At 40.5% G+C, this 26,095-nt stretch overlaps 2 protein-coding genes and 1 long non-coding RNA gene across 5 annotated transcripts in view; 2 read left to right on the top strand and 1 right to left on the bottom strand.

Moving 5' to 3' along the window:
- Positions 1–15,775, top strand: part of LOC115275826 — a 55,626-nt gene extending 39,851 nt beyond the window's left edge. Inside the window, exon 3 of the transcript XR_003901768.1 lies at positions 14,810–15,775. The gene's annotated coding sequence lies outside the window, so the exon portion shown is untranslated. The remainder of the gene's footprint in view (positions 1–14,809) is intronic.
- Positions 12,759–25,970, bottom strand: TXN (thioredoxin). Of its 3 annotated transcripts, XM_029919601.1 has the most exons (6): positions 25,822–25,970; positions 21,491–21,595; positions 21,002–21,061; positions 18,997–19,123; positions 13,480–13,545; positions 12,759–12,973 (listed from the first exon to the last, which is right to left on the bottom strand). In XM_029919601.1, exons 1-5 carry the CDS (start codon positions 25,843–25,845, stop codon positions 13,526–13,528), a joined length of 336 nt encoding a protein of 111 aa, XP_029775461.1. In that variant the 5' UTR covers positions 25,846–25,970; the 3' UTR covers positions 12,759–12,973; positions 13,480–13,525. The 3 variants fall into 3 exon arrangements, with proteins under 3 accessions (XP_029775461.1, XP_029775462.1, XP_029775463.1); XM_029919602.1 differs by lacking the exon at positions 18,997–19,123 and having other exon boundaries at positions 25,822–25,957; XM_029919603.1 differs by lacking the exons at positions 18,997–19,123; positions 21,002–21,061 and having other exon boundaries at positions 25,822–25,969.
- Positions 17,501–20,670, top strand: LOC115275830. The gene is made up of 2 exons (XR_003901770.1): positions 17,501–18,868; positions 20,071–20,670. It is a non-coding gene; the product is annotated as an uncharacterized LOC115275830 (long non-coding RNA).
- Positions 25,971–26,095: the final 125 nt, after the last annotated feature.

Raw genomic sequence — 26,095 nt, 5'->3', positions numbered from 1 at the left:
TTACATGTCTCCAAGGATGAGTGATGTTGAACGTCTTTTCACATGTTGGCATCTGTATGTCTTCTTTGGAGAAATGTCTGTTCATGTTTGCTACCCACTTTTAAATTGGATTCTTTTGGGTTTTTTTGGTGTTCAGTTATATCAGTTCTCTGTATATTTTGGACACTAACTATTAGATTTATTATTTGCAAATGGCCTCTCCCATTCTCTAGGTTATCTTTTGTTGTTTCCTTTGCTGTGCCGACGCTTTCTATGGTTATATAATCCCAGTCATTTACTTTTGCTTTTTGTTTCCCTTGCCTCAGGAGGCCTGCCTAGAAAAATGTTAGAGCTGATGTCAAAGAAATTACTGCTATGCTCTCTTCTAGGAGTTTTATTCTTTCGGTCTCACATTTAGCTCTCGAATCCTTTTTTTTTTATTTTTGTATATGATATAAGAAAGTGGTCCAATCTCACTCTTTTGCATGTAGCTGTTCAGTTTTCCCAACACAATTTGTTGAAGAAATGGCCTTTTCCCCAATGCATATTCTTGCCTCCTTTGTCAAAGACTAAATGACGGTATACTCATGGGCCTATTACTGGACTCTATTCTGTTACATAGATTTATGTGTCTACTTTGTGCCAGTACCATATTGCTTTGGTTACTATATAGCATTATATAGATATCTTAAAATCTAGGATTGTGATACTTCCAGTCTGTTCTCCCATCCAAGTACTCACCAGGCCCAACCCTATCTAGCTTCCGAGATCAGACAAGATCGGGCACGTTCAGGGTGGTATGGCCGTAGACTCTCAGATTCAGTGTATTCTTTTTAAAGATTGCTTTGGCTCTGTGGGGTCTTCTTGTGGTTCCCTAAAAATTTTAGGATTATGCCAGTTCTGTGAACAATGCTATTGGATTTTGGTAGAGATTACATTAACTCTGTAGATTGCTTTGGGTAGTGTGGACATTTTAACAATATTCTTCTAATTCATGAGCATGGAATGTCTTTCCGTTTGTGTGTTTATTGTCATCAGTTTCTTCAGTGTTTTATGATATTCAGAGTACAGATCTATCACCTCCTTGGTTAATTCCTAGGTTTTTAAATTCTTTTTGGTGCAATTATAAATGGGATTGTTTTCTTTCTTTCTCCTACTTTCTTATTGGTGTATGTAAATACAATGGATTCTGTATGTTTTTTTGTTTTTTGTATCCTGTGACCTTACTGAATTCATTTATCAGTTTTAATAGATTTTAGTAGAGTAGTCAGGGTTTTTTATATGTAGTATTATGTCATCTGCAATTAGCGAAAGTTTTACTTCTTCCTTATCAATTTGGATGTCTTTTATTTCTTGTCTGATTGCTGTGGCTAGGACTTCCGGTATTATGTTGAATAAAAGTGATGAAAATTGACATCTTTGTCTTGTTCCTGACCTTAGGGGAAAGCTCTCAGTTTTTCACCATTGAGTATGATGTCAGCTGTGGGATTTCACATATGGATTTTATTATGTTGAAGAATGTTCCCTCTAAACCTACTTGGATATTGTACTTTGTCAAATGCTTTTTCTGCATCTATTGATCATGATTTTTATCTTTTCTTTTGTTGATGTGATTTATCACATTGATTTATTTGCTAAAATTTAACCACTCTTGCATCCCAGGAATAAATCCCACCATATTGAGTGATTTTTTTTTTAAATGTATTGTTGATTGTGTTTGCTGATATTTTGTTGAGGATTTTTGCTTCTGTGTTAATGAGAGATTGCCTAAAGTTATTTTTTGTAGTGTCTATATCTGGTTTTGGTATCGGGGTAATATTGGCCGCATAGAATAAATTTGGAAGTTCTCCTTTATTTTTTGGGGGTGGGAAAAGTTTGAGAATAGGTATTAATGCTTCTTTAACTGCTTGGTAGAATTCATCTGTGAAGCTGTCCGGTCCTGGACTTTTGTTTGTTGGGAGTTTTTTGATGACTGATTCAATTTCATTGATGGTAATTGATCTATTCAGATTTTCTATTTCTTCCTGATTCAATTTTGGGAGATGATATATTGCTAGGAATTTATCCACTTCTCCTATATTGTCCAATGTTGGCATATAATATTTCATAATATCCTCACATCATCCTTTGTATTTTTGTGGTGTTGGTAGTGGTTTTTCATCACTGATTTTGTCTGGGTTCTTTTTTATGAGTCTGGCTAAAGGTTTATCAATTTCATTGAACTTTTCAAAGAATCGGCTCCTGATTCCTTATCTATTTTTATGTCATTTTTTCTGTTCTAATCTTTAGTATTTCCTTTCTTTTGATAGCTTTGGGTTTTGTTTATTCTTCTTTTTCTAGCTCCTTTTAGGTATAATGTTAGGCTGTTTGAGATTCTTATTGCTTCTTGATATAGGCTTGTATTAGTATAAACTACCCTCTTAGAACTTTTGCTGCATCCCAAAGCTTTTTGGACCATTGTGTTTTCATTTTCTTTGCTCCATATATTTATATCCTCTTTCATTTCTTGGTTGACCACTCACTTGTTTAGTAGCATGTTATTTAGCATTCATGTGTTTGTGCTCTTTCCAGATTTTTTCTTCTGATTTGTGTCATAGCATCGTGGTTGGACTTTGATCATGTAAAATTTGTTAAGACTTTTTTGATGGCTTAATACATGTTCTATTCTGGAGAATATTCCATGTGCACTTGAAAAGAATGTGTATTCTGTTTGGGGATGGAATGTTCTGAATATCTGTGAGATCCATCTGGTCCAATGTACCCTTCAGAGCCACTGTTTCTTTTCCTGCTTGAATGATCTATCCATTGATGCAAGTCGGTTGTTAAGGTCCCCTATGACTATTACTATTGATTACTTCCTTTATTATTAGCTGCTTTATATATTTGAGTGTTCCCATGTTGGAATCATAAATATTTACAATTGTTCTATCTTCTTCTTGGATCATTCCTGCTATGACTATAGTGTCCTTCTCTGTTTCAAAGTCTATATTGTCCAATTATAAGTATTGTTACCCTGACTTTCTTTTTACTTCTATTTTCATAAGTGCTTTTCCACCCCTTCACTTTCAGTCTGTACGTGTCTTTAGGTCTCTTGTAGGCAGTGTATGGATAGGTTTTTCTCTTTTCTTTTTTTAAATAGTTTATTGTCAAATGGGTTTCCATACAACACCCAGTGCTCTTCCCCACAAGTGCCCTCCTCCATCACCACCACCTCTTCCCCCACCGCCCCCTTCCCCCAGGTTTTTCTTTTTTTATCTACTTTGTCACCCCATCTCTTTTGATTTGGAGCAGTTAGGCTATTACATTCAAAGTAATTATTGATAATTATGTACGTATTACCATTTTGTTACTTGATGGTTTTTGTAGTTCTTCATTGTTTCTTTCTTGCTCTCTTTCATGGTTTGCTGGCTTTCTTTACTGATATGCTTGGATTCCTTTCTCTATTTTTTGCACATTGCTGATTTTTGATTTGTGGTTACCATTAATAACATCTTATTGCATATAGCAGTCTGTATTAAGCTGATGGTCATTATGTTTGAACCCATTTTTTATGCACCTCCTCCCCACATTTTTAGGTATATGGTGTCATATGTCATACCCTTTTCTTTTGTGAATCTCTTGACTAATTTTTGTAGGTATGCTTATTTTTACTGCTTCTGTGCTTATTTTTTTTACTTTTTTCATGGTTCTTACTTTTCTTATTCCTACTTCTGGTCTTTTCCACTCAAAGCATCCCTTGAACAGTTCTTGTAGGGCTGGTTTAGTGGTCATGCATTACTTAAAGTTTCCCAGGCAAAAAGTTAATCTCTCCTTCTATTCAGAATGACAGCCTTGCTGAATAGGGTATTTTGACTGCAGGTGTATTTCTTCAGCACTTTGAATATATCATGCCACTCCCTTATGTCCTGTATAATTTCTGCTGAAGAATCACCTGATATCCTTATAGGGTTTCCCTTGTAGTAACTAGTTACTTAAAGCTCTTATAAAACCTTCTAATGAACTGCCAGGATTAGGAAACATGCCCTTAATGTGACCAAATCCTTTCCTACCCTTGCTCCCTCCTTCCCGATTCCTTTCAAAGTACCTGCTGGAATCTAAATCAGAAGCTCTCTCTGTAACCTCAACTATCCTTTAATGGAAATTTTGAGTGTTCTTCCTCCCTACCTTTTATATTCCACATACCCAGAGTCAGGAGGTGATTGGATTTTGTGCTTGCCTTCCAGTGTCCTTTATAAACCACTTTCTGCAATATCTTCCACTTCTTTGAAACTCATTCATATAATTACACCAATTTCTTACCCTCTTTATTGCTTCCTTCTGTTGTCTCCCAACTCCCTCATTGACTGAAGACGGTTTACCTCTTACTCTTCTTATCCCTATTCTCATTTTCCTTCTCAGTGACCCATGTCTTACCTCTTACTCTTCTTATCCCTATTCTCATTTTCCTTCTCAGTGACCCTTGTCTCAGATCCTTGACCTATAAAGCTGCAACGTCCTCTGTTCTACCCCTCTACCCTCTCATGTTCACTTAGTCCTTGTCTTCCCTGGCTTCTGCATTCCCTCTAAAGTTCTGCCCTGCCCACCATCTCCCATCTGCCCATTTACCTGCTCAGTCACTCCCACCGCCACCTTTCTTTGACCTTGTCAAGACCTCTGATCCCCAAACTTCATCACTTTTTCCATCTCCACCAGGTTCTTCCTGGCTTTGCCTTTCCCCTCATCCAGCCATGACTATATCCTATTTTATAAAAACACTGCAGGTGTATTTATAAAAGCATATGAAGATGCTACTTACTCGTTTGTTTCCTCCCTCTACTGGACTCATCTCCTAAGACCCTATCTTAGGCACTCTGACTGCCTGCCCTGAAGCAGGTGAATGGGGCTGGAGAAGCATAGAACAGAGTTTTGAAGTCCTAACAAGCTTCTCATGGGCACTCAGCCCTACCCAGAAGTCAGGTTGCACTTCCCCATCTTAAAAATGACTGTTTCATAATTTGTCCTTTAAAGTTGCCTGCTGCTTGTTCTCCTCCTACTTTCATCTTGGAATGGCCATCTGATGGTTTCAATTTTCTATTTTCCTATCCCCAAACCAATTTGTCCGCATTTGCATGTGACTTTATTCATGAATTTACTTCTGAGTGCTCTATTCTGTTCCACTGATCTATATGTCTGTTTCTAAATGTCAATACCACAGTGTTTTGTTTACTATAACTTTGTAATACAGTTGGAAATCAGGAAGTGTGATGTCTCTAGCTTTGATTTTCTTTCTCGGGATTGCTTTGGCTATTTTGTGGGTCCATAAAAATTTTAGGGCTCTCTTTCTGTGGAAAACAGACTTTGGAATTTTGGTGAAGATTGCATTGAATCTCTAGGTTGCTTTGGGTGGTATGGACATTTTAACAATATTCTTCCAGTCCATATGTCCTCTTGAGTTTTGTTCATCAAGGTCTTACAATTTTCAGCAGGCGTCTTTAACTTCCTTGGTTAAATTTATTCCTAAGTATTTGGTTCTTTTTGATGCAATTGTAAATGGGACTGTTTTTGTTGTTGTTGTTGTTGTTTAAATTTCTCTTTCTGATAGTTCATTACTGTATAGAAAGAAAGATATCCATATCAGTTTTTTTATCCTGTAACTTTACTGACTTGTTCTAACAGTTATTTTTTTGGTGGCATCTTTAAGGTTTTCTATAAATAATATCATGTCATCTGCAAGCAGTGACAGTTTTACTTCTTTCAAATGTGGAGTTTTTATTTCTATTTATTTCTATTTCTAATTGCTTTGACTAAGACATTCAGGACTATGTTGAATAAAAATGGTGAGAGTGGGCAATCCTTGCCTTGTTCCTGATCTTAGACTAAAAGCTTTCAGCTTTTCATCGTTGAGTATGTTAGCCACAGGCTTGTCATGTATGAACTTTATTATATGGAGGCATGTTCCCTCTATACTTTGAGAATTTTTATCATAAATGTGCATTAAGTTTTGCAAAATGCTTTCTGCCATCTATTGATATGATCATAAACATTTTCTCCTTCCATTTATTAATGTAATATATCATGTTGATTGACTTTTCTGGATGCTGAACCATCCTTGCATCCCTGGAAGAAAATCCACCTGGTCATGGTAGACCATTCTTTTATTGTATTGTTGAATTCAGTTTGCTAATACTTTAAGGATTTTTGCCTTCTATATTCATTATTGCCATTTATATTCATGAGGGATATTGGCCTGTCATTTCTTTTGTTCTTGTCTTGGTTTTGGCATCAAGGTGATACTGGCCTCATAAAATGAGTTTGGAAGTCTTCCTTCATCTTCTATTTTTTTTGGAAGAATTTTAGAAGGATTAGTATTCTTCAGATGTTTGATAAAATTCACAAGTGAAGTCATCTAATCATGTAGGATTTTGTTGTTACTGTTGTTGGGAGATTTTTTGATTACTCCTTACTAGCAATAAGTCTGTTCAGATTTTTGGTTTCTTGACGATTCAGTCCTGGAAGGTTGTATGTTTCTAGGAACTTAAGGATTTCTTCTACATTGTCTAATATGTTGGCATATAATTATTCATAGTAGCCGCTTAGGATCTTTTGTATTTCTGTGGTATCATTTGTAGCATCGTTCATTTCTTTTTCGAGTCTTCTTTTTTTTTCCCCCTTGAGGTCATCTAGAGGTTTATCAATTTTCAAAGAACTAGTTCTTGGTTTTATCAATCTTTTCTATGGTCTTTTTAGTCTCCACTTCATTTCTTTATGCTCTGATGTTTGTTATTCCTTCTAACTTTTAGGCTTCAGTTTTCCTCGCTTCATCAAAGCATTTGTTTATTGAAGTAAACGTGCAGTTACATTAATTTCAAATGGATAACATAGTGGTTCAACAACTCTGTTATACTGAGCTCACCCCAAGTGTAGCTGCCATGTGTCACCACACAATGCTATTACAGTACCATTGACTCTATTCCCTATGTGTAATTTTTATTCCCATGATTTATTCATTTCATAACAGGAGGCCTGCCTCTCACATCCCCTTTACCCACTTTGCACACCCCACCCAACTCTCTCCCTTCGGGCAACCAGCAGTTGTCTATTGTTATGAATCTGTTTCTGCTTTTTGTTTTTAAAGATTTCACATATAAGTGAAATCATATACTATTTGTCTTTCTCAGACATATTTCACTCAGCGTATACCCTCTGGGCTCATCTGTGTTGCAAAAGACCACACCTCCTCCTTTTTGATGGCTGAGTAATATTCTATTATGTCTGATTTATATATATACATATATATGTATACATGTCAAATTAAATATATTTATGCATTATATAATACATAAATATTATATATATTCAACTATATAACTATATATATCACACCTTTATCCATTTATCTATTGATGGAATTTGGTTTGTTTCCACATCTTGGCTAATGTAAATCTTTTTTTAAGATTTATTTTGAGAGAGCATGAACATGAGTGGGGTGTAGGGGAAGAGAGAGAGGGAGAGAGAGAATTCCAGGCAGGCTCTGCACCATCAGCACAGAGCTTGATGTGGGGCTTGAACTAATGAACCATGAGATCATGACTGTAGCCAAAGTCAGACACTTAACTGACTGAGCCGCCCAGGCACCCCAGCTCTTGTAAATCTTCAGTAAACCTAGAGGTGCCTATATCTTTTCAAATTATTGTTTCCAGGGTTGTTTTTTTGTTTTGTTTTGGTTTTTTTTTTTTTTTTTGAGTGGGGCAAATACTTGTTAGTGAAGTTAGTGGATTATATGCTATTTCTGTTTTTAATCTTTTGAGGAACTTCCATACTGTTTTCCATAGTGGCTCTACCAATTTACATTCCCACCAACAGTGTGTAAGTGTTCTTTTTTTCTCCATCTCCTTGCCATCATTTGTTATTTGTCTTTTTTTATTCTAGTCATTCTGACAGGTGTGTGATAATATCTCATTGTGGTTTTGGTTTGCACTTCCCTGTTGATGAGTGATGATAAGCATCTTTTCAGGTATCTGTTGGCATCTGTGTGTTGTCTTTGGAAAGATGTCTATTCAGATTCACTGCCCATTTAAAAAAATTTTTTTTTAATGTTTATTTTTGGGAGACATACCGAGACAGCATGAGTAGGGGAGGGGCAGAGAGCAAAAGGGAGACACAGAATCCGAAACAGGTTCCAGGCTCCAACCTGTCAGCACAGAGCCTGATACAGGGCTCGAACCCATGAACCATAAGATCATGACCTGAGCTGGAGTCAGACACAACCAACTGAGCCACACAGGCACCTCACTCTGCCCATTTTTTAATCAGATTTTTTGGTGCTGTATAAATTCTTTATATTTTAGATATTATCCCCTTATCACATCTATCATTTGCAAATACCTTCTCCCATTCAGTAGGTTGTCTTTCCATTTTGTTGGTTACCTTTGCTGTGTAATCCCAAAAGTTTGGTGTAATCCTAATAGTTTATTTATGTTTCCTTAGGTCTCATCAAGCAAAGGAAACCAATCTAGAAAAAAAAATGTTGTGTTGCTATGGCCAATGTCAAAAAAAAACTACTGCCTATGTCCTGGTTTTAGGCTTCCAGGTTTCACATTTAGGTCTTTAATCTATTTTGAGTTTGTTGGGGTTTTTTGTATAGTGCAAAAAGTGATTTAGTTTTGTTCTTTTGCATGTAGCTCTCCAGTTTTCCCAGCACTATTTATTGAAGAGACTGTCTTTTCCTCATTTGTGGCCCCCTTTGACATAGATTATCTGACCATGTCAGTGTGGGTTTATTTCTGGGCTCTCTATTCTGTTCCACTGGTCTAAGAGTCCATTTTTGTGTTAATTCCATACTCTTTTATTATAGGTTTGTAGTATGTATTGAAATCTGATTGTGATACCATCGGCTTTCTTGTTCTTAAGACTGCTTTAGCTGTTCAGAGTCTTTTGTGTTTACGTACAAATTTTAGTATTAATTTGTTTTGGTTCTGTGAAAAATGCTACTGGTGTTTTGATAGAGATTGCACTGGATCTAGATTGCTTTTGGGTAGTATGGACATTTTAACTATATTAATGCTTCCAATCTATGAGCATAGAATATTTTTCTATTTGTACAGCCTTCAATTTCTTTCAGAATTGTTTTATTATTGTGGTTAGAGTACAGGTCTTAAGTTCTCTCCTAGGTATTGGGTTTCATTTGTCCTTTTTCCAGTTCCTTGAGGTATAGAGTTAACTTGAGGTTTGTTTGTTGAGGTGTAAGCATTGTAGCACTATGAACTTTCCTCTTAGAACTGGTTTTGCTGCATCTAATAAGTTTTGTTTTGTAGTCCGTTTTCATTCTCTTCTGACTTCATTGGCCCATTGGTTCAGTTGCATGCTGTCTAATCTCCACATCACTATATTTGGAAAAGAATGCTTGGTAAGATTTCAATCTTCTTAAATTTAAGACTGACTCTGCAGCCTAACATGATTCATCCTGGAGAATGTTCAATGTGCCCTTGAAAAGAAAATTTATTCTGATGCTTTCTATATAACCTGTTATGTTTCATCTGGTCTAATTGTTCTTTGAGGCCAATGTTTTTTGTTTTTGTTTTAGTCTGGATGATTTGTCCACTGACGTAAGTAAAGTAGGTTATTGAATTCTATTTTATTGCTCTCTATTTCTCTCATTAGGTCTGTTAAAACATGCTTTATGTATTTAGGTGCTTCGTGCACTCATCTTTATTCCACTGGTTATGGTGGAAGAAATGCCTCTCCTTCTGTCCAAGACTGGTTTCTTCCATTGTGCTCCAAATCCCATTCTTTCTTGACTATTCAATGAATTTTCTTTTCCAGGTATCCTTTTTCCTACAAAATCCATCTCGACCTCTGTAGCATTTCCATTTGCATGAGAGCAAACCTGCTGTCTTAAACACAAAATGTTTACTAACCCCACCTCTCCTCTCTGCTTTAGGACAAAATTCTCATGAGTTCTACACATTCTGCTTCCCCTTCTTTACATTCTATTCACTTATTTTTTTTAAAAAATAATGCATACAACATTGTTATGATAAATTCAAACATTTATAGGTAAACCTAAAAACGATCAGTCCCTACCTCCTCTCCTTCTCTAGAAGTCACTACTGTTAGTAGTTAGAAATATTTCCTTGGAGATCTTTCCCTGTTGATTTTCATGCAGATTTACCTACAGAAAACAGCTAGCATGTTATGTTTTAGAATCCTTCTGTTCTGTTTAATTTTGTTCTACAACTTTTTTTTTACAGTGAGATTTTCCTATTTCAGTATTGATAGCTCCTTATTTTATATTACTTTGAAAAGATTTATCATGTTGAATTTAACCATTCTACTATTAAGAGATCCAATTTTGAGGGACTGTAAATAATGCTCTAACAATCATCCTTGGACATTCTTCTTTACACTGAAAATCATGATTGCTGGGTCATTTCTGATCACTCCTCAGTTTTCACCAATCTGGCTTCCATCCCTATCTTACTGTAAGATTTATTTTGTCACAATCACCACTTTCATTTTGTTTTCCTGTGCTATTCTTAGGCTGCCAGCATTTCTTAGACGTATCAGCTATCAAATACTTTCTTTTAGAAATGTTCTCTTTGCTTTTGGGATAAAACCCTCTTAATGGTTTTCCTCTCGTTCTCCTCTGGCCTCCCTTAAGTCTCCCTTGTTGGCTCCTGCTCTACTTGGTCTCTAAATATCGGGGGTTCTCTGGGCTGTCTTGAGCCCTCTTTATTCTGGATGGTCTTCCTGGGTGATCGCCTAGGTTCCTGTTTTTACGAGCCATCTAGACATACGGGTCATTCAGAGATAACCATGTCTCCCAATTTCCTAAGCCTGTCAAGACCAGTCCTTTTGAGTTCTAGACAAGTACCCAGTAGCCTGTAGGACCTCTTCACTTGCATGCACATGGGCGAAGTATCTTTAAAATGTCTAGAGAGAACCTGACCTACCTCTGCCAACCCTCCTCTGTTACATGATACGCCAACTACTCAGTTGATCAAGCCAGAAGTTTGAGGATTTACTCCAAAATCCTACTCCCACAAGTCCTTGTATTCTCTCCTAAATGCTATTGAGTCTATACATACATTGGCCCATCCCTATGCCCCCCTCACCATCCTCCAATCCCTCCATCATTATCTCTAGCCAACGTAAATACAGAAGCTAACTGGCTTCCCAGTTCTTAGGTCTCTTTCTCCAACCCACTTTTCTACACTTATCAAAACAAGATTCAGTCAGAGCACATTATTTCTGGCTTACCCTCCAATGGTTTCCCTTTGCACCTACAGGGAAGGCCTTAGATGATGGGGCCCTACCACTCTCCCCAGCTTTATTTCATGCTTCTGATGGCTGTGCTACACCAAGCTCTTTGACTTGGGGCCTTTGTGCCATTCTTTCTACTGTAAAGTGGGCTCCTTGGTCCTCTGCATGTTAGGAGTCCATTTTACTCATCTGGCCTTAGCTTAGTCCCCTCAACCGTTCCATCCAATGCAGGTTCCCCTATACTTGATTACTGTGTCCATTTGTTTTGGCCTCTTAGGATATGGTAGGCTACGATTCACTGGTTTGCCTTCCTTTCTAGAATATAAGCTCTATGGGAAGGGTGTCTTATTCACAACTGTAGTGCTGCGTAGCACTTAATGTTCGTTCACTCATTTTGAGAGCTCATCATCTAAGTTCGGCATCCTATTTTTAGATGAGGAAAGAAACCCAGATAAGGTGCATTGTTTTACTAGTTACTCAGACTGACCACACACGTGTGGGGTTATGTCTGGGCTCTCTATTCTGTAGCACTGATCTATGAAACCCTTAATGTTCTTTCATTTCATTAAAGACTAATAACTTCAACACCCTTTACCACTTAGGTAAGTATGTCTATTTGGCCTATAAAACCAGTTTCTTAAGATACTTTGAGGGAATCAAAGTTCCCATGGAAATGTTTGCAGACGTTCCTTGTGAGGCAACCATGAAGTTCTGCTAACTGATAAAACAGCACTCAGTTACCACTAGCGAAACAGCAGCTCACCGTAACCTCTGAGACAGAAATCTCAAAACCAGAGAAAATTCCTTCATGGATGGGCCTCGAGTTTTGGTTACGAGGATTAGACAGTAGAGAGGATTTGCCTGCTAGAAAAGAATACAATTTTCTGTGTTCACAGGAGTCAAAAAACAATTTTAACACACTACTCTATTATCTGCATTGTCCCCCAACAAGGCTTTTTTTTAAATAGTTTGTCAAATTGGTTTCCATATAACACCCAGTGCTTCCCCCCACAAGTGCCCCCCACCATGACCATCACCCCCTCACTCCCCCTCCCCCTTCAGTCCATAGTTTGTTTTCAGTATTCAGTAGTCTCCCTTGATCTGTGTCCCTCACTCTCCCCAGCTCTCTTTCCCCCTTCCTCTCCCCATGGTCCCCTGCCAGGTCTCTCCTGTTAGACCCCAACAAGGCTTTTAATCTTAATTAATGGCACAGGGGCTCCTGGGTGGCTCAGTCAAGTGTCCAACTCTTTATTTTGGTTCAGGTAATGATCTCACAGTTCGTGGGTTTGAACCCCACATCGGGCTCTGTGCTGACAGTGCAGAGCCTGATTAGCATTCTGTCTCCCTCCCTCTCTTTCAGCCCCTCTCCTCATTCGCTCACTCTCAAATAAACTTCAGGTGCCTCCTCTGCTGTCCCTTAAAAAAAAAAAAAAAATCAGTGGCCTACAACGTCACTAAAAAGTTACCAAGAATATAGGACATTAAATGTCATCTACTGGCCCCATTTCACCTATTTGAAAGCTATTCAAAGACACCAGTTTTAAAAAGGGTAGAATTAATATTTTATTGTTACTTATAATCAGATGGCAGTTGTGTATATAGTCTTCATACTTGATCTTTCATTTTTGTAAATAAAAAAAAAAACTTACAAGTTTTCAACAGCCAATGGCTGTGTTTTCAGAAAACATAATTAGATTAATTCATTGATGGTAGCTTCAAGTTTTTCCTTATTAGCTCCAGAAAACTCACCCACCTGTTAAGAGAATATTGAATTGCGGTTAGATGCACCATAACCTTGTCTTGTGACTAAGCTATCAGACAGTGGGGAAAGGAGGGGCGGGCAGAGGGAGTGAAGTATAACCTTACTTAAAATGTATATATCTCTGGATAACAACCAGTCTTTTAAAGTTAAAAACAAAAACACAAACTAAACTAAGGTGTGTGTGTGTGTGTGTGTGTGTGTGTGTGTGTGTGTGTGTAAGCCCTGAAGACTGAGGTACAATTTCTTACCCAAATCTCTCTCAAAGATAAATGTACTTTATAAATATGAAGCACAAGTCATGGTGGATCTTCTAACAAAAATCAATTTTCAATTAGATGTCCCAGTATGTACTTAAATTACTGAAGAATACCTATTTAAATATTCTTAAAAGTAGAAAATGGGGACAGGTTTCCCAATTTCAAGGAATAAGGCTCTCCTTAATTTATACCATGTTTTCCTATTGCCTGGCTGGCTGGATTTAAGTCAGATGTACCTACCTTCTGTCCCTTTTTAAAAAACTGGAAGGTTGGCATGCATTTGACTTCACACTCTGAAGCAACATCCTGTGGGGAGAGAGGAGAGGATAAAAACAAGACTAAGTACTAAGCTTTGACAGAGGTAATCCCAGACTTTCCCCCCGTTATACATCTCATTTAAGCATGTGAAAAACGACAGAATGAATGTAATGGCAGCACAAAACCCAAACTGGTTACGGTCTCAGTGAAAATTAACATGTACTCTCCTCTTTGAAGGCCACTAATAAGCAGAACGCTACTAGCCTCAGATACATAGTGACCCAGTGAGCTGCTTAATCCAATTCTAGCTGGGCTATTCCAAGTATAAAGAAGCAGTAACAAATTCTGCTGTACATATACTCAGGATTATAGTCTTAACTATTCCTCAGAATCAGCACTTGTCGTCTTTGCTCCTAGTCTTCCCAGTCTTTACTATGGGAGTAGAGTCCGTATGTGAAAGTCATAAAGATTAAAACCCAGTATTGGCAAGAGGAACCCCAAATCACTTGCCCAAGAATTGTTCAAGAACAAAGTCCTATATCCCAAAGGCAAAGTTCTGTACTGGCTTTTCTCCCCCCTGCTTTTAATTAAACATTAACTCGTAGGTTCTCAAACTTGGCTGCATATCAAGAAACAGAGGTCCCTGGAGTATCAAGCATTCCTTAATTGTTATAGAACACTAAATGAGAACCTCTAACCACGCCCCCCCCCATACCTTTTTCACACAGGGTTTGGAGAGCAATGCCTCAGGAAATGGCTTGGTTTGGACAAGAGTTTCAGGTGAAAAGATCCATTAGGGATTGAAAATGTCAGCATGGTCCTCAAGAGGCTTGGAAAAGAAAAGTAGACCCACATAGCAGAAAGCAGTGAAGGACAGCCACCAAGGCTGCTGGACTCTTGGAACCAGATCTCAGAGACCAGACAGCTTCCAGAGGAAAGGAAGGCGGCACGGTGACTTCTAATACAGAATTCGGGAGGGCACATGACTGTAAAAACGGAGTGGTCTCTCTGAGCCACTAGTGATAGCAGCATGCCAGCTTAATTTGACCCCTTCCTCTGAGACTGGAATGAAGTGTGGTTTTACAGCTTTATAAATTTGAGTCATTGGTAGCCTGGTCAAGAAGGGTAGTGGGCAATACTGCTAGAGTTCCTTCTAGATAACCTTGACTCTACCTCTAAATGCTGGCTGCCACAGAGGCACAAGGACAGTAATGACTGGAATAAAAATGGCTAACAGGTTCTGAATGCCTAGGGAAATTACTAAGAACACGGGATAAGACCACCAAATAAAATTCCAATAATTCCCTTGTAGCAAGAGCATCCAAGACGGAAAATGTGGTGAAGAGCTGACAGAAGACTATGAACTACAGATGTCAACGTTCCAGATGAGTATTCAAGATATCAGACGGTAAGTTAGAAGAGGAGGGGGGCTGACTTAGGTAAAAGACTGAAAACTGGTCGTCTCTGGGGCTGAATCTGTTCAGGTACATTGCTTGGCTCATGCAAGAGCTTAAGAATAAATCTGCACTGGCTGTCCACTAGCAGATCCCTCTTCAGCTGGAGTATTTGGGAACATCGGGCTCCCTGCTCCCAGCACTGGGGGGGGGGGGGGGGGCAGCTGTTTGGTACAGCCCCTTCCTTCTCTATGCACATGGAAGCCGCTGGCAGTTGGCAACAGCCTCAAAGTAGAAGGGTGTTTGTTTTATAGTCATGGCAGAAGGGCAGCAGCCTGGAAAGGAGAAGTCACCCTCTTCCCCCTTTTTTCCCTTTTTTTTCTTTCTTCATGTTTTATTTACTTTTTGAGAGAGTGCAAGTATGGGACAGGCAGACGGAGGACAGAGGATCCAAAGCAGGCTCTTCACTGTTGTGAGCCTGATGTGAGGCCTGGACTCAGGAATCACAAAACCATGGTCTGAGCCAAAGTTGGATGCTCAACTTGGCTGCTCAACCTACTGAACTATCCAGGTGTCCCCCTGCCCCTCCCCCCCATTAGAAACTCACATGAGCTGCATCACATACAAAGGTAGGTACAACAGGACCTGGCCAGTTATCATAACTTTGTGCTGAGAGAGCTTTATCAGCAGAAAATACAGGGTCCTATCTCATTCAATGGATGTGTTTGTCTAATTGAGGTTCTCAAGACTCTGGATGCCTTAGCCTTCAACTAGCCAGAGACCAGCGTTCCTGTGTTGGTCTAACTGCTTAATTTACAATAAAATAAACCCTGGGGCACCTGGGTGGCTCAGTAGGTTAAGCTTCTTCCTTTCTTGATTTTTGGCTCAAGTCATGATCTCACAGTTGGTGGGATCAAGCCCAGAGTTGTGCTCTGGGCTGACAGAGCCTGCTTGGGACTCTCTCTCAGTAATTACTATTAAAAAAAAAATAAGTCCCCAAATTGGAAAAAAGATGAACACTCAGAAAAGGTGCCAATGCTTTGTAATAGTATTTAAAAATTCCTGGGACACCTGCATGACTCAGTCGACTAAGCATCTGACTCTTGATTTGGGCTCAGGTCACTATCTTATAGTTTGTGAGATCCAGCCTTCTTGGAATTCTCTCTCCTCTCAAAATAAGCTGAACAAGATTTTTTTCTTTTTAATTTTAAAGACTGTACAATTTTTACACGGTAAATTTTTAGTTAAAGCATTTAGAATTTGCTTTCATTGGGTGTGAAAGTGGTTTTGTTTACAGTATGGAATCCTAGATCAGCTTTATTTAATTTCCAAAAGTGAGGCTTTATTTCCAATTTCTGTACATCCTTGTGAATAAATTCTCAGACACATTTTAAGGCAAAAATCTTAAGGTGACATCAATGGGCCTAGAAAGATCATTTTCATTTTATAGAAGTATAATCCACATTCACCGCAGAAAAACTGGCAGAAACCGCTCCTAATCTGTACTAGCCACCATCAACCTACATGCTTTACTAGCATGCCTGTATGCTTTTCTTTATAAAACCTAAGCTGTGTGCACAGTAACATACTATATACTCAGTATAATGTACGTATTAAGTAGGCTCTCCCCCATGAAAAAGCACACTATTGTTTTTTTATGGTCTAATAGCAGTCACTGTATGGAGGTACCATCACTGGAACTTACTGACGGTCAAAAAGTAAAAGGATTTGATTTCTGCTTAATGTAAACAAGTATCTCTACATCCTGGCTCAGTCACCACCCCTAGAATTGCTAAGACAGAGAACATGCTTTCAAATAGGCTTTAAGCCTAGCTCAGAGCCCAATGTGGGGCTTGAACTCAGGACCCTGAGATCAAGACCTGAGCTCAGACTGAGTCGGACACTTAACCAACTGAGTCACACAGGCGATCCTAACAAACAAGCTCCTTTTAAAAGCTCTAGATACACATTCATATTGGGAGGTAGTTTAATGTATAACAATGTCAGTATTTATCGTGACTTTTGCCACCTAGTCGGACTTCACGTGATCAAATCCATCAGCCTTTCTCTAGAACATTCATTAAACGCATACGCTTTATTAGCTTTAGCATTAAATAGACTTCAGGTCTGTGACTGAATTGTTCCAGGCCCATTTCCTCAGTGGCAAAAGAGTAAAAACAGTTCTATTCTTGAGATGACAAAATCCAGGGCAGTCAATGTGCTTAACAGCTCCATCACTTCTGTAAGTATGTTCAATATTTTCTAGAATTTTTGTTTAAATGTCTAGTTTAGGGGCGCCTGGGTGGCTCAGTTGGTTGAATGTCTGGCTTCGGCTCAGGTCATGATCTCACAGTTTATGTGTTCAAGCCCTACGTTGGGCTCTGTGCTGACAGCTCCAAGCCTGGAGTCTGCTTTGGATTCTGTGTCTCCTCTCTCTGCCCTCCTCAACTTGTGTGTGTGTGCTCTCTCTCTCTCTCAAAAATAAACATTAAAAATTTAAATGAGGTAGAAATGCAATATCTTAACTCCAAACTGTTAATGATTAATACATGTTTAAATAGACTTGATCCTTTTTTTTTTTTTTTTTACTTTCAATTTTGTTCCATGGGAATGCCTACCTAACTCTGGTTACAAGACTACACTGTATTTTTATGGGGCTTTTCCTTTCTCGTTCCCTACAACTTCTGTCCCAATTAATGTTTGTTTTTTAAAGACTGTCTTACTTCAGAATGTCACGCTGAGATTGAATCAGACAAACTTGAGAGTGCTCCATTTTAATAATACTTACTCACTATCCAGGAACATAGTACACCCATCTATCCAGAACTTTTATGGACTTTAGTCAAGTTTTAGTTCATAACTAGCATTTGATCTGTACTCTCTAAAATTATTTCTCTTTCTTTGGACTAATTTGCCTCTTCCTATAGTGACTTGAAAGTATTCATACCTAAAAATTTAGTTACCTCAAAGCCTTAAATATTCTTGATCCTAAGTTTATTACTTTCCTCCCTAAGGACACCCAGAACTCCTGGGGTTTTTTGTAAATAATCTGGGATTTAAAAAAATTACACAAAATTCAGTTCTTATGGGGTATTAAAGTTCTGGGGCTTCTGACAAATGCATACTCGGGTGACACCAAGATCCAGACCTAGTCCCTTCCTCACCTAAAATTTCCTCAGCAGCTTCTGGATACCCAAGTCCTCCCCTCCCCCAATGTGTTCTCCATCCCTCTGGTTTTGCCCAATCTCAGATTTGTACTCATTTTTATCAGTAAGTATAAGAAGACTTTTCTATCTTATTAAATGTAGTTTCATTGTTTTTTAGCTTAGCATTACATACAACCAAAGTAACGTCAAACCTCTGTCATCTCTATGAACTCATTCCTGGCCGTTCTAATCAAAACAGAAACATACAGCAGTTCTAAAACGCTGCACAACTATTGGGTCTGAATTACTATTTCTTGTTTTAATTTACAAATTAAGTATCCTACCCTGTAGAGTTGGGAGTAGAGTCCACCATTTTCAAAAGGACTGGCTCTCCTCCCTTTCTACGAATATGAAATGATTTTCTTTGTGTGCCCAGGCCTCTTGACTGTCTCTTTGATTCTATTACCCCTAAACAATAATTTCTTCCTGCCCAAGTGCTTACAGAGTCTTCTATTAGAACTGCATGATGCTTATGCCAAAAATACTACAAAGTACGCTATATCTGACACTCAGCAGCAGGAATTACCTGCACAAAAATTTAAACTAGTTCAGTCATTAAAAATTCCATCCATTAAAGATAAAATCTAATACTGAGAAATGTGATTGATGTGATTTTTTTATCCCTTGTCTCGATTTTACAATGGAAACGAGGGGATGCTTTACCTAGAGTGGCAGAGCAACTGGAAGATCTTCCCTGAGGAAAAACTGGCGGACTGTTTAATGAACTGCTTTGTGACAGAACTGGCAAGGAAGGGAATTCAGCACGGCAAGGTGAGTAGGAGATGACAGTGATTGTTGTGTGTATGTGACCAAACGGTCTGCCTCCGTAACAGATTGATAAGCTATTTAGAAGGTAGAGGTAATAGTACCATAGAAGTAGTCAAAGAAAAATACCGTACGTTGCTCAATCGTTAGAATAAGGCAGGAAGAGCACCTGCCCTCGGTCCAGCAAGACAGAAGAGTCAACCCTTGCAGGCTCCACTTCGATTCACCTACCCTCCTCTTGTGCTGCGCCTCGGACCTGTTCTGGGCAGGCACCAACAGAAACGGTCATCAGAGCAATCACGAGGATCACATGACCTAACACAGGTAGAGCAGCTAGTGCCACATCTAGCACGTGATCACGCGCACATAAAACCTCGGGAGATTCACTCCTTCTGATAGGGTCACAGTACCAGTCAGAAATTTCTCTAGTCCCTTCCAGGTGCCATTTTCACATGCCTACAGTGACCATATTAAAAAAAAAAAAAAAAAAAAAAAGTTAAGTCTGTAAATTAGGTTTAGATCTGGAGCTAGAGTGTTTTTCCCCACAAACACATGCTATCTACTCTCATTTTCTTAAAACTCTGACACATCAGAACAGTAACTGTATCATTTAATTGACTTATTCTACACCTACTATGCTTACCATAGCCAAGTAAACAAGACAGGGTCTCTTGTCCCAAGAAACTTCTGGGCACTAATGGTAAAGGACAGACAAACAGAATATACTACTAGCTAAGATTCACTGAACGTGTGCTAGGTACTGTTCTAGGTAATACGTCATGTGATCCTGACAATTACTTTATAATGTTGGGTAAGCGCTGCCATTTTACAGAGGGTCAAACTGAGGCACAGCTGAAAAGGAATGGAGCTGGAAAATAAAGCAGGCCGTCTGGGTATGGGATCCTCCCCATTCCACCACCATAAATGCAAGGGGAAAAGAAGGGCAGAGGACACCATGGGGACACGGAGGAAAGGGAACTAGGGGTCCTGGAGAAGATGTGAAGCTTACGACCAGGCGTTTGTGAGGTATGAAAGGAAAAGGATGTGCCAGGTAGAGAGAGGGGACCTCCCCAGTGAAGGTATGAGTATGGAATCAGAAAATGTGCTTAGGAAAAGCAATGGGGTGAGGATAGGTGCTTACAGCTTTAGAAAGTGCTGCCACATACTTGGGTTTATAAGCCTTTCAGCACCTTTACTAAACATTCCAGGTTTGCTCAATGGAAGAGCCACACCTGGAGGTTGACGGGTCAGGTATGAAATCTGGTCACAGAGAAGAACCACAGCTCAAGAAAGAAGAGAGGCTCGCCTACAGCAGAAGTCCTGGAGCAAGGCCTGGAGCCCCCTCGAGCACCCTTATCGCCTCCTGCTTCACTGGGGCTGAGGGGGAAATGTCCACATCGCTGTCAAGAACATGAACAGGCCACTCCTTGTGCAGTGGGCTGTGTAAGAGGCGAGTCTTTTGCCAGGGACGGGATCTGCGCCCACCCTATACCAGCGCCGCCTCTCATGTGCTCTGGGTGAAAGCAAAGACTGGGAGGTCAGGGCACCTCACCTTAAACCCTGACCCTGCCACTCACTCACTCCACACTCACTTTTCTGTGTCCATCCTCATCTGTAAAATGGGATGGGCGGCGGTAAGGCATCTGCAACAGTACCGGGCACACAGAGTGCTAAACAAGTGTTTATAAAATTAAATCAACCCTCAAAATTGCCCCTAAATGACACTCTGCTATCAAGCACCTTGGTGTTTGTTCTTAAAACATCTGTGTTTTCTAGTTGATTAAAATCAAACAAGATGATTGTGACTACACTTTCTCATGTCATTCGTTCAAAGAATCCTAAAAGTGGTCTCTCAAATTTTCAAGTCTATGGATTTAGTTATAATCAAATTTAATTTCAATTTATTGAATGTATAAACTTTTAGAGAAGTGACTGGTAAGGTACAGAAATCTCAACCACTGTTTTTATGCGTACTTTATGATGTGATGTACATAGCTCTAGAGAGCTAGGATTAAGCTCATAACTCATAATTAGCATGATGACTTTTTTGGCTAGGGCTGTGGTGTATGAAAACAAGCCATTGCAAGAGAAAGGCCGATGTGAAAAGCTCAGTAGTATTCCAAATTTCCAGTCACGTACCTGACAGTCATCCACGTCTACTTCAAGGAACACCACGTTAGAATACTTCTCAGAGAGGGACTGGAAATTTTAAAATAAAAAATCCAGAAAGATTCAGAACTGGGAAATGGTAGTCTCTATACTCAAGCGTCTTAAACAGAAACACTGATAAAAGTAGAAACTACTAATTAAAGATCTAAAAATTCCGACCAGGGAAGCACAAGGACATACAGTTTCTCAGTGTCAAATTCCTCCTAGTATAAAAGGATTTGACACATCAACCTCTGAGGCCTGAATTTGTTTCAATTGGAAGAAAAGCAAAAACCATTTAAGACAGTTCTGACAGTTGTCTTCACTGCGCTCACCTGTGTCAAAAGCAATTACTCAAGTTATTACATACACTATTGCTTCTACACCAAACACCCAACAACAGTCTGTTCTTTTCTAGCTTTGTGGACCACCCACCCCAAACCAAATGTCTTATAAAAGCTGAACTGATTTCATACTCACATGAAAGAAGGGCTTGATCATTTTGCAAGGTCCACACCACGTGGCAGAGAAGTCAACTACTACCAGTTTTTCCCCTGCACTGTTCAAGGCTTCCTGAAAAGCATACTAAGAAGAAGAAAAAAACGCATAGGTTAAACAGCTTCCTTTATTTCCCAAAACCCTGATCAAACTTGATAGAATGTGATACAAAGAACAATTTAACGGTACTGTTTTTAAAAATTTAATAAGCTAAAATGAACCAAATGAACTGAAAAAAAAATCCTACAGAGTCGATAAAACAAAACAAGTACGATGTATACAGTTGTATCTATATTCAACTGAGCACATTAAAATAAAGACATTTGTATTAGGTTTCCACATCAAATCTAGATAAAAGGTGCATTCACTAAATGCTCATCAATTGATAAAAAGGGTCATTTCAATTAAGTAACAAAGGTACAGAATTTTGCAACGTTAAAAAAGCTAATACTTTATTGGGGGCACCTGGGTAGGTCTGACTCTGGCTCTCAGCTCAGGTTATGATCTCACAGTTCCTGAGTTCCAGCCCTGTGTTGGGCTCTGCACTGACAGTGCGGAGCCTGCTTGGAATTCTCTCCCCCTGCCCCTTCCCCACTCGTGCGATCTCTCAAACAAATAAAAGCAATTATTTTACTGATTAAAATGGTCTGTGGTGGAATATGTCAAAAGCTCTTTTTAAAAAAAATCGAGGAATAAAATATCAAGGAAAATAAACCTCTTCCAAACCCTTACACTCAGTCACTGTTGACATTAGGTGTATTTCCTTATACTCCCCTTAGTGGAGTTTCCAGAGATGAGATCATACAGTTTATTGTTGACGTCTGCCCTTTATCTCAAAACTCTGCTCTTACTGGTGACCAACTAAAGTTTTAGTTCCTCATGCAAGAATTTTCCTTAAATGTTATTCTGCATTAGAAATGTCAAATAAAATTCCACCAGTGAGACATGATCAAGAAATCCCTTACCACCAATCTACCTGAATAATTTACCAATGGTTTTGATACTATAACCCTAGGAACCTGACCTTCGAGTTAACAAGGGGCTCTTCTTTAACCACAATTTAGTCAATGTTTACCAAAACTGGGGGAACAAAGAGAAATCAAAACATAAATATCTGTATCTGAAGTCTAGGTTTTCTTCCAAGGGAAAAATGCTGCTCCCATTGGTTTAATGAAAAACTAACATTCCCTCTCTTGAAAGCGAAGAATCCTATCAGATCTGATCCACCAAAGGAAACTAAAAAAAAAAAAAAACATTAAAAATCCCCAAAACTACAGTGAATTCCTCTGGCAGTAATGGCCTTCCCATGTCATGACTTCTGTAACCTTTTCAGTTACTCAGGTAGGAACTTCCATCCCTCCTTTGGGGTGGGGGGGAGAGATATTTGTGTGAGGGGGTGGAGAGAGAGAAAACAAGTCAGAAGAACAGAAATCATTTTTCCAGCCATCACCATGCTTTCCAGACGAATTCAACTCAAAGCTTCTCTAACATGATTTTTTTTAAAAGGTCAAACGAGCTATTCTACTGCAAGAACCAGGTTAGACAGGAAAAAAAGTCAAGGAAGGATAATGTCCAACCCGATGAATGCACTGTTTTTGTGAACATGGTTGGTTCCCAATAAATACTTGGTGAGATTACTTTCAACACAAAATATTATTCAAGCACTCTCAAAGGTTTCCCAAACAATTCTGAATCAAATTCTAGCAAAACTATCTAGAATTCTAGTTACTTTTGGCGTAACTGAAGAGCGAGAGGCAGTTATGCTCTACTAGACTTCACAACAAAGTCTCTTCCCCTGATACTTAAGTTTGCCTAAAAAAGACATCAATTGGAAAATGATTCAAGATTATCTGAGAAGCAAACCACAGTGTCTCACTTCTGGAAAATAACCATGATGATTCATAAAGGTCCCCATCACGGACATAAACTGAAAACAAAACCTTGGGGGTAGATAAGAGCAGAGTCTGGGACTTCTTTTCCTAAACATACCCATTCCGAAGATAATTAAACAAGCACGAATGCCTATGTACAGAAGGAAGGTGTTCAATAAATGGCACATACTATTCTTAAAAAACAACCCACAACTGGGTCCATTTCCTTCTCATCACACCTTTACTGTCCGTTATCCCACGTGTATCTAAAATAGATCCCAGGGGCTCTAGACTATCACACTTCAGAAAGAGCAGTCTTGAATGGCCAATGGCACCAACGTTGGTCCATCAGGATGAAAACCTAATGTGTATTCAATATTTACAAGTAACATTCAAATTAGCTTAACTTTTGATTAGTGTCTCTGGGTCATAATTTTGAAGATGGACTGATTATCAGAGTCTTTAGGCCCCAGGCTGTAGTCCCTTTTTGTGTAACCAGTCTCCCGTCACCCTTGTACACATCCACCATTGATGAGGAGGAGGGGGCCGTACTATGACAGCTAAAATGGGGAAAGCCAGAAAGGTGTATTCCAGGAATCAACTGATTTTGTTTGTAGTGTACGTATTCTGAGACTACTTTAAGTCACTCAAAGTCTTACTCTTTTAATGGGTTCCCACCTCTTAGATTATACCGATGGCATGACCAGACCCTGGAGAACACCCCCCACGTGGACAGATATTTGTCACTCAGTCGGTACTGAATAGAAGTAGGGGGAACAAATCTCCATGACCTTTCCAACAAATGAGAGGGTTGCTAATTGCTGTCTAAAAGTTCACACCATAATAATAAAAATGATGCCATTAGGAAAAAATTAAGGACAGCAGATAACAAACTATAATTAGTTAACATATATATGGGGGGAAGTTCAGCGTCACTAAATCAATGTCACTGTTAATGGGGGTGAAGTGAAAGAGCACTGCCCTATGTTGTCGGGGCATTTACAACCTTAAATAAAAGATTCACATCCCTTGACCTGACCACTGCACTGAAGACCCCAACCTGAGAAAACCGCCTGAATTGTTACAAAGGGTTATGAAAATATTCAACGAGGTACTGAAAACTGCCTCAATGTCCAGCAATGTGTTCAGACACTCAAATGATTACAAAAGTTTCTAACTACCTTAAAGGGGCTCAGGCTAAACCAGAAAGGGGTGGGTGGGTGGGTGTGAGGGAGAGACTCAGAAAAAAGGATACCTGAAAGGATCTCAACTACTTTGCAGATGTTTCTAGGTAACAGAACATCTCTCTCTTGCCTAATTTTCTACAATGATCATATACGTTTCCTGTTTATAAAAGTTAACAAAAAGGGACCATTACAGAGAAACTTCATTTTCGAAGCCGCCCCAGCATCTCTCAGGTCCACACGTTCAAGGCGGGCGAGGGCGTGGGATAGGAGGTACCGCAGCACGGTAAACGCTTTCGAGGGGGTTTCCACTGTTTGTGCAACATCAATGTTCTCCCACTCACTTTTCCGGCTGCATTTAACACTTCTTGAGTGGCTACCATATACCAACCAGACACTATGTCGGGCTGTTTCCCTTAGGCTCGCAGTAACACTCGATGATGGAATACTGTCTTGGACATTCCGAACCGGGCAGAACCACCACCCGGCGCGCCCGCCTCAGGGGCACTCCTGGCTGCAGCGAAACCCCCCGACCGTGGGTGAATCACGGATGGGGAGGGCAGAGGAGGCCCCAGGGCCCAGTCTTGGGGACTGAGTCATTCCAAAGCCAGCGCTGCCGGAAACACGCCCAGCGCCGCAAGAGGAGGAGTCCCGAGGGCGCGGCCCCGGCCTCGCTTCCTTGCGGCCACCTGGGTCCCTCGGGCCTACGGACCAGACGCATACAAGCGAGAGGGGCTCCAGCCCGGAGACAGAACCCGCCACATCTGGGGCCGGGCAGCGATGGAGGCGCCCGGGGTCTTCGGCCCGGTTACGCTCCAGGGGAGCTCACGCCGCCCACCGGGGAGGGAGTGGCGGCCGGCAACCCCGCGCCTCCTTCAAGGGGCCCTCCATCTCCTTGCCCGGCCCGTATGCAGAGACGGACCTGGGCCAAGGACAGACTCCATACCCTCAGCCAACAGGGGCTTTCCGAGCTTGGGGGTGCAGAAGGCGCCGTGGGGGGACGCCTGGCGCACTGGACACGGCGCAGGGAGCACCCGGAGCACGCCATCCAAAGCGTCCTCGCCCTTCTCCTCCCTTCCTCCGGGGCATGCTCGGCCGCCTCGGGCGTGCCCAGGCCCGGACTTCCCGCAGTCCCAGGCCGGGCCGTCGCGTCCCCTTCCCCCGGGCTGCGGAGTGGCGCCTGCCCACCTCCCGCCCTCGCCCTGCTTGGCTACGCAGGCTGCGCGTCGCGTCCAGGCCTTCCCCAAGAAGCTCGTACCTTGCTCTCGATCTGCTTCACCATTTTGGCGGCTGGGGTCTGACGAGCGAGCGGAGGGACAGACGAAAGTGGATCCTAAACGCCCGACCAAGCTCCCAGAGCGCTCAGCCCGCCTTCCCTTTATACCAATTGGGGGGAGGCGGGGCGGACGGGCGCGCGCGACGTACGTGTTGCGGGGACGCGCCCGCTCGGGCCTCCCGCGCCCGCCTAGGCGCCCAGGCTAGGCCCCGCCTCCCGGAACCGCCGGGACGCCCGCTGGGGGCGGGGTTGGCGC

The sequence above is a fragment of the Suricata suricatta genome, chromosome 13, assembly GCF_006229205.1.
Source record: "Suricata suricatta isolate VVHF042 chromosome 13, meerkat_22Aug2017_6uvM2_HiC, whole genome shotgun sequence".
NCBI lineage: Eukaryota > Metazoa > Chordata > Mammalia > Carnivora > Herpestidae > Suricata > Suricata suricatta.
Note: the sequence above shows the minus strand (reverse complement) of the source record. Positions and strands in the feature narration are given on the sequence as shown.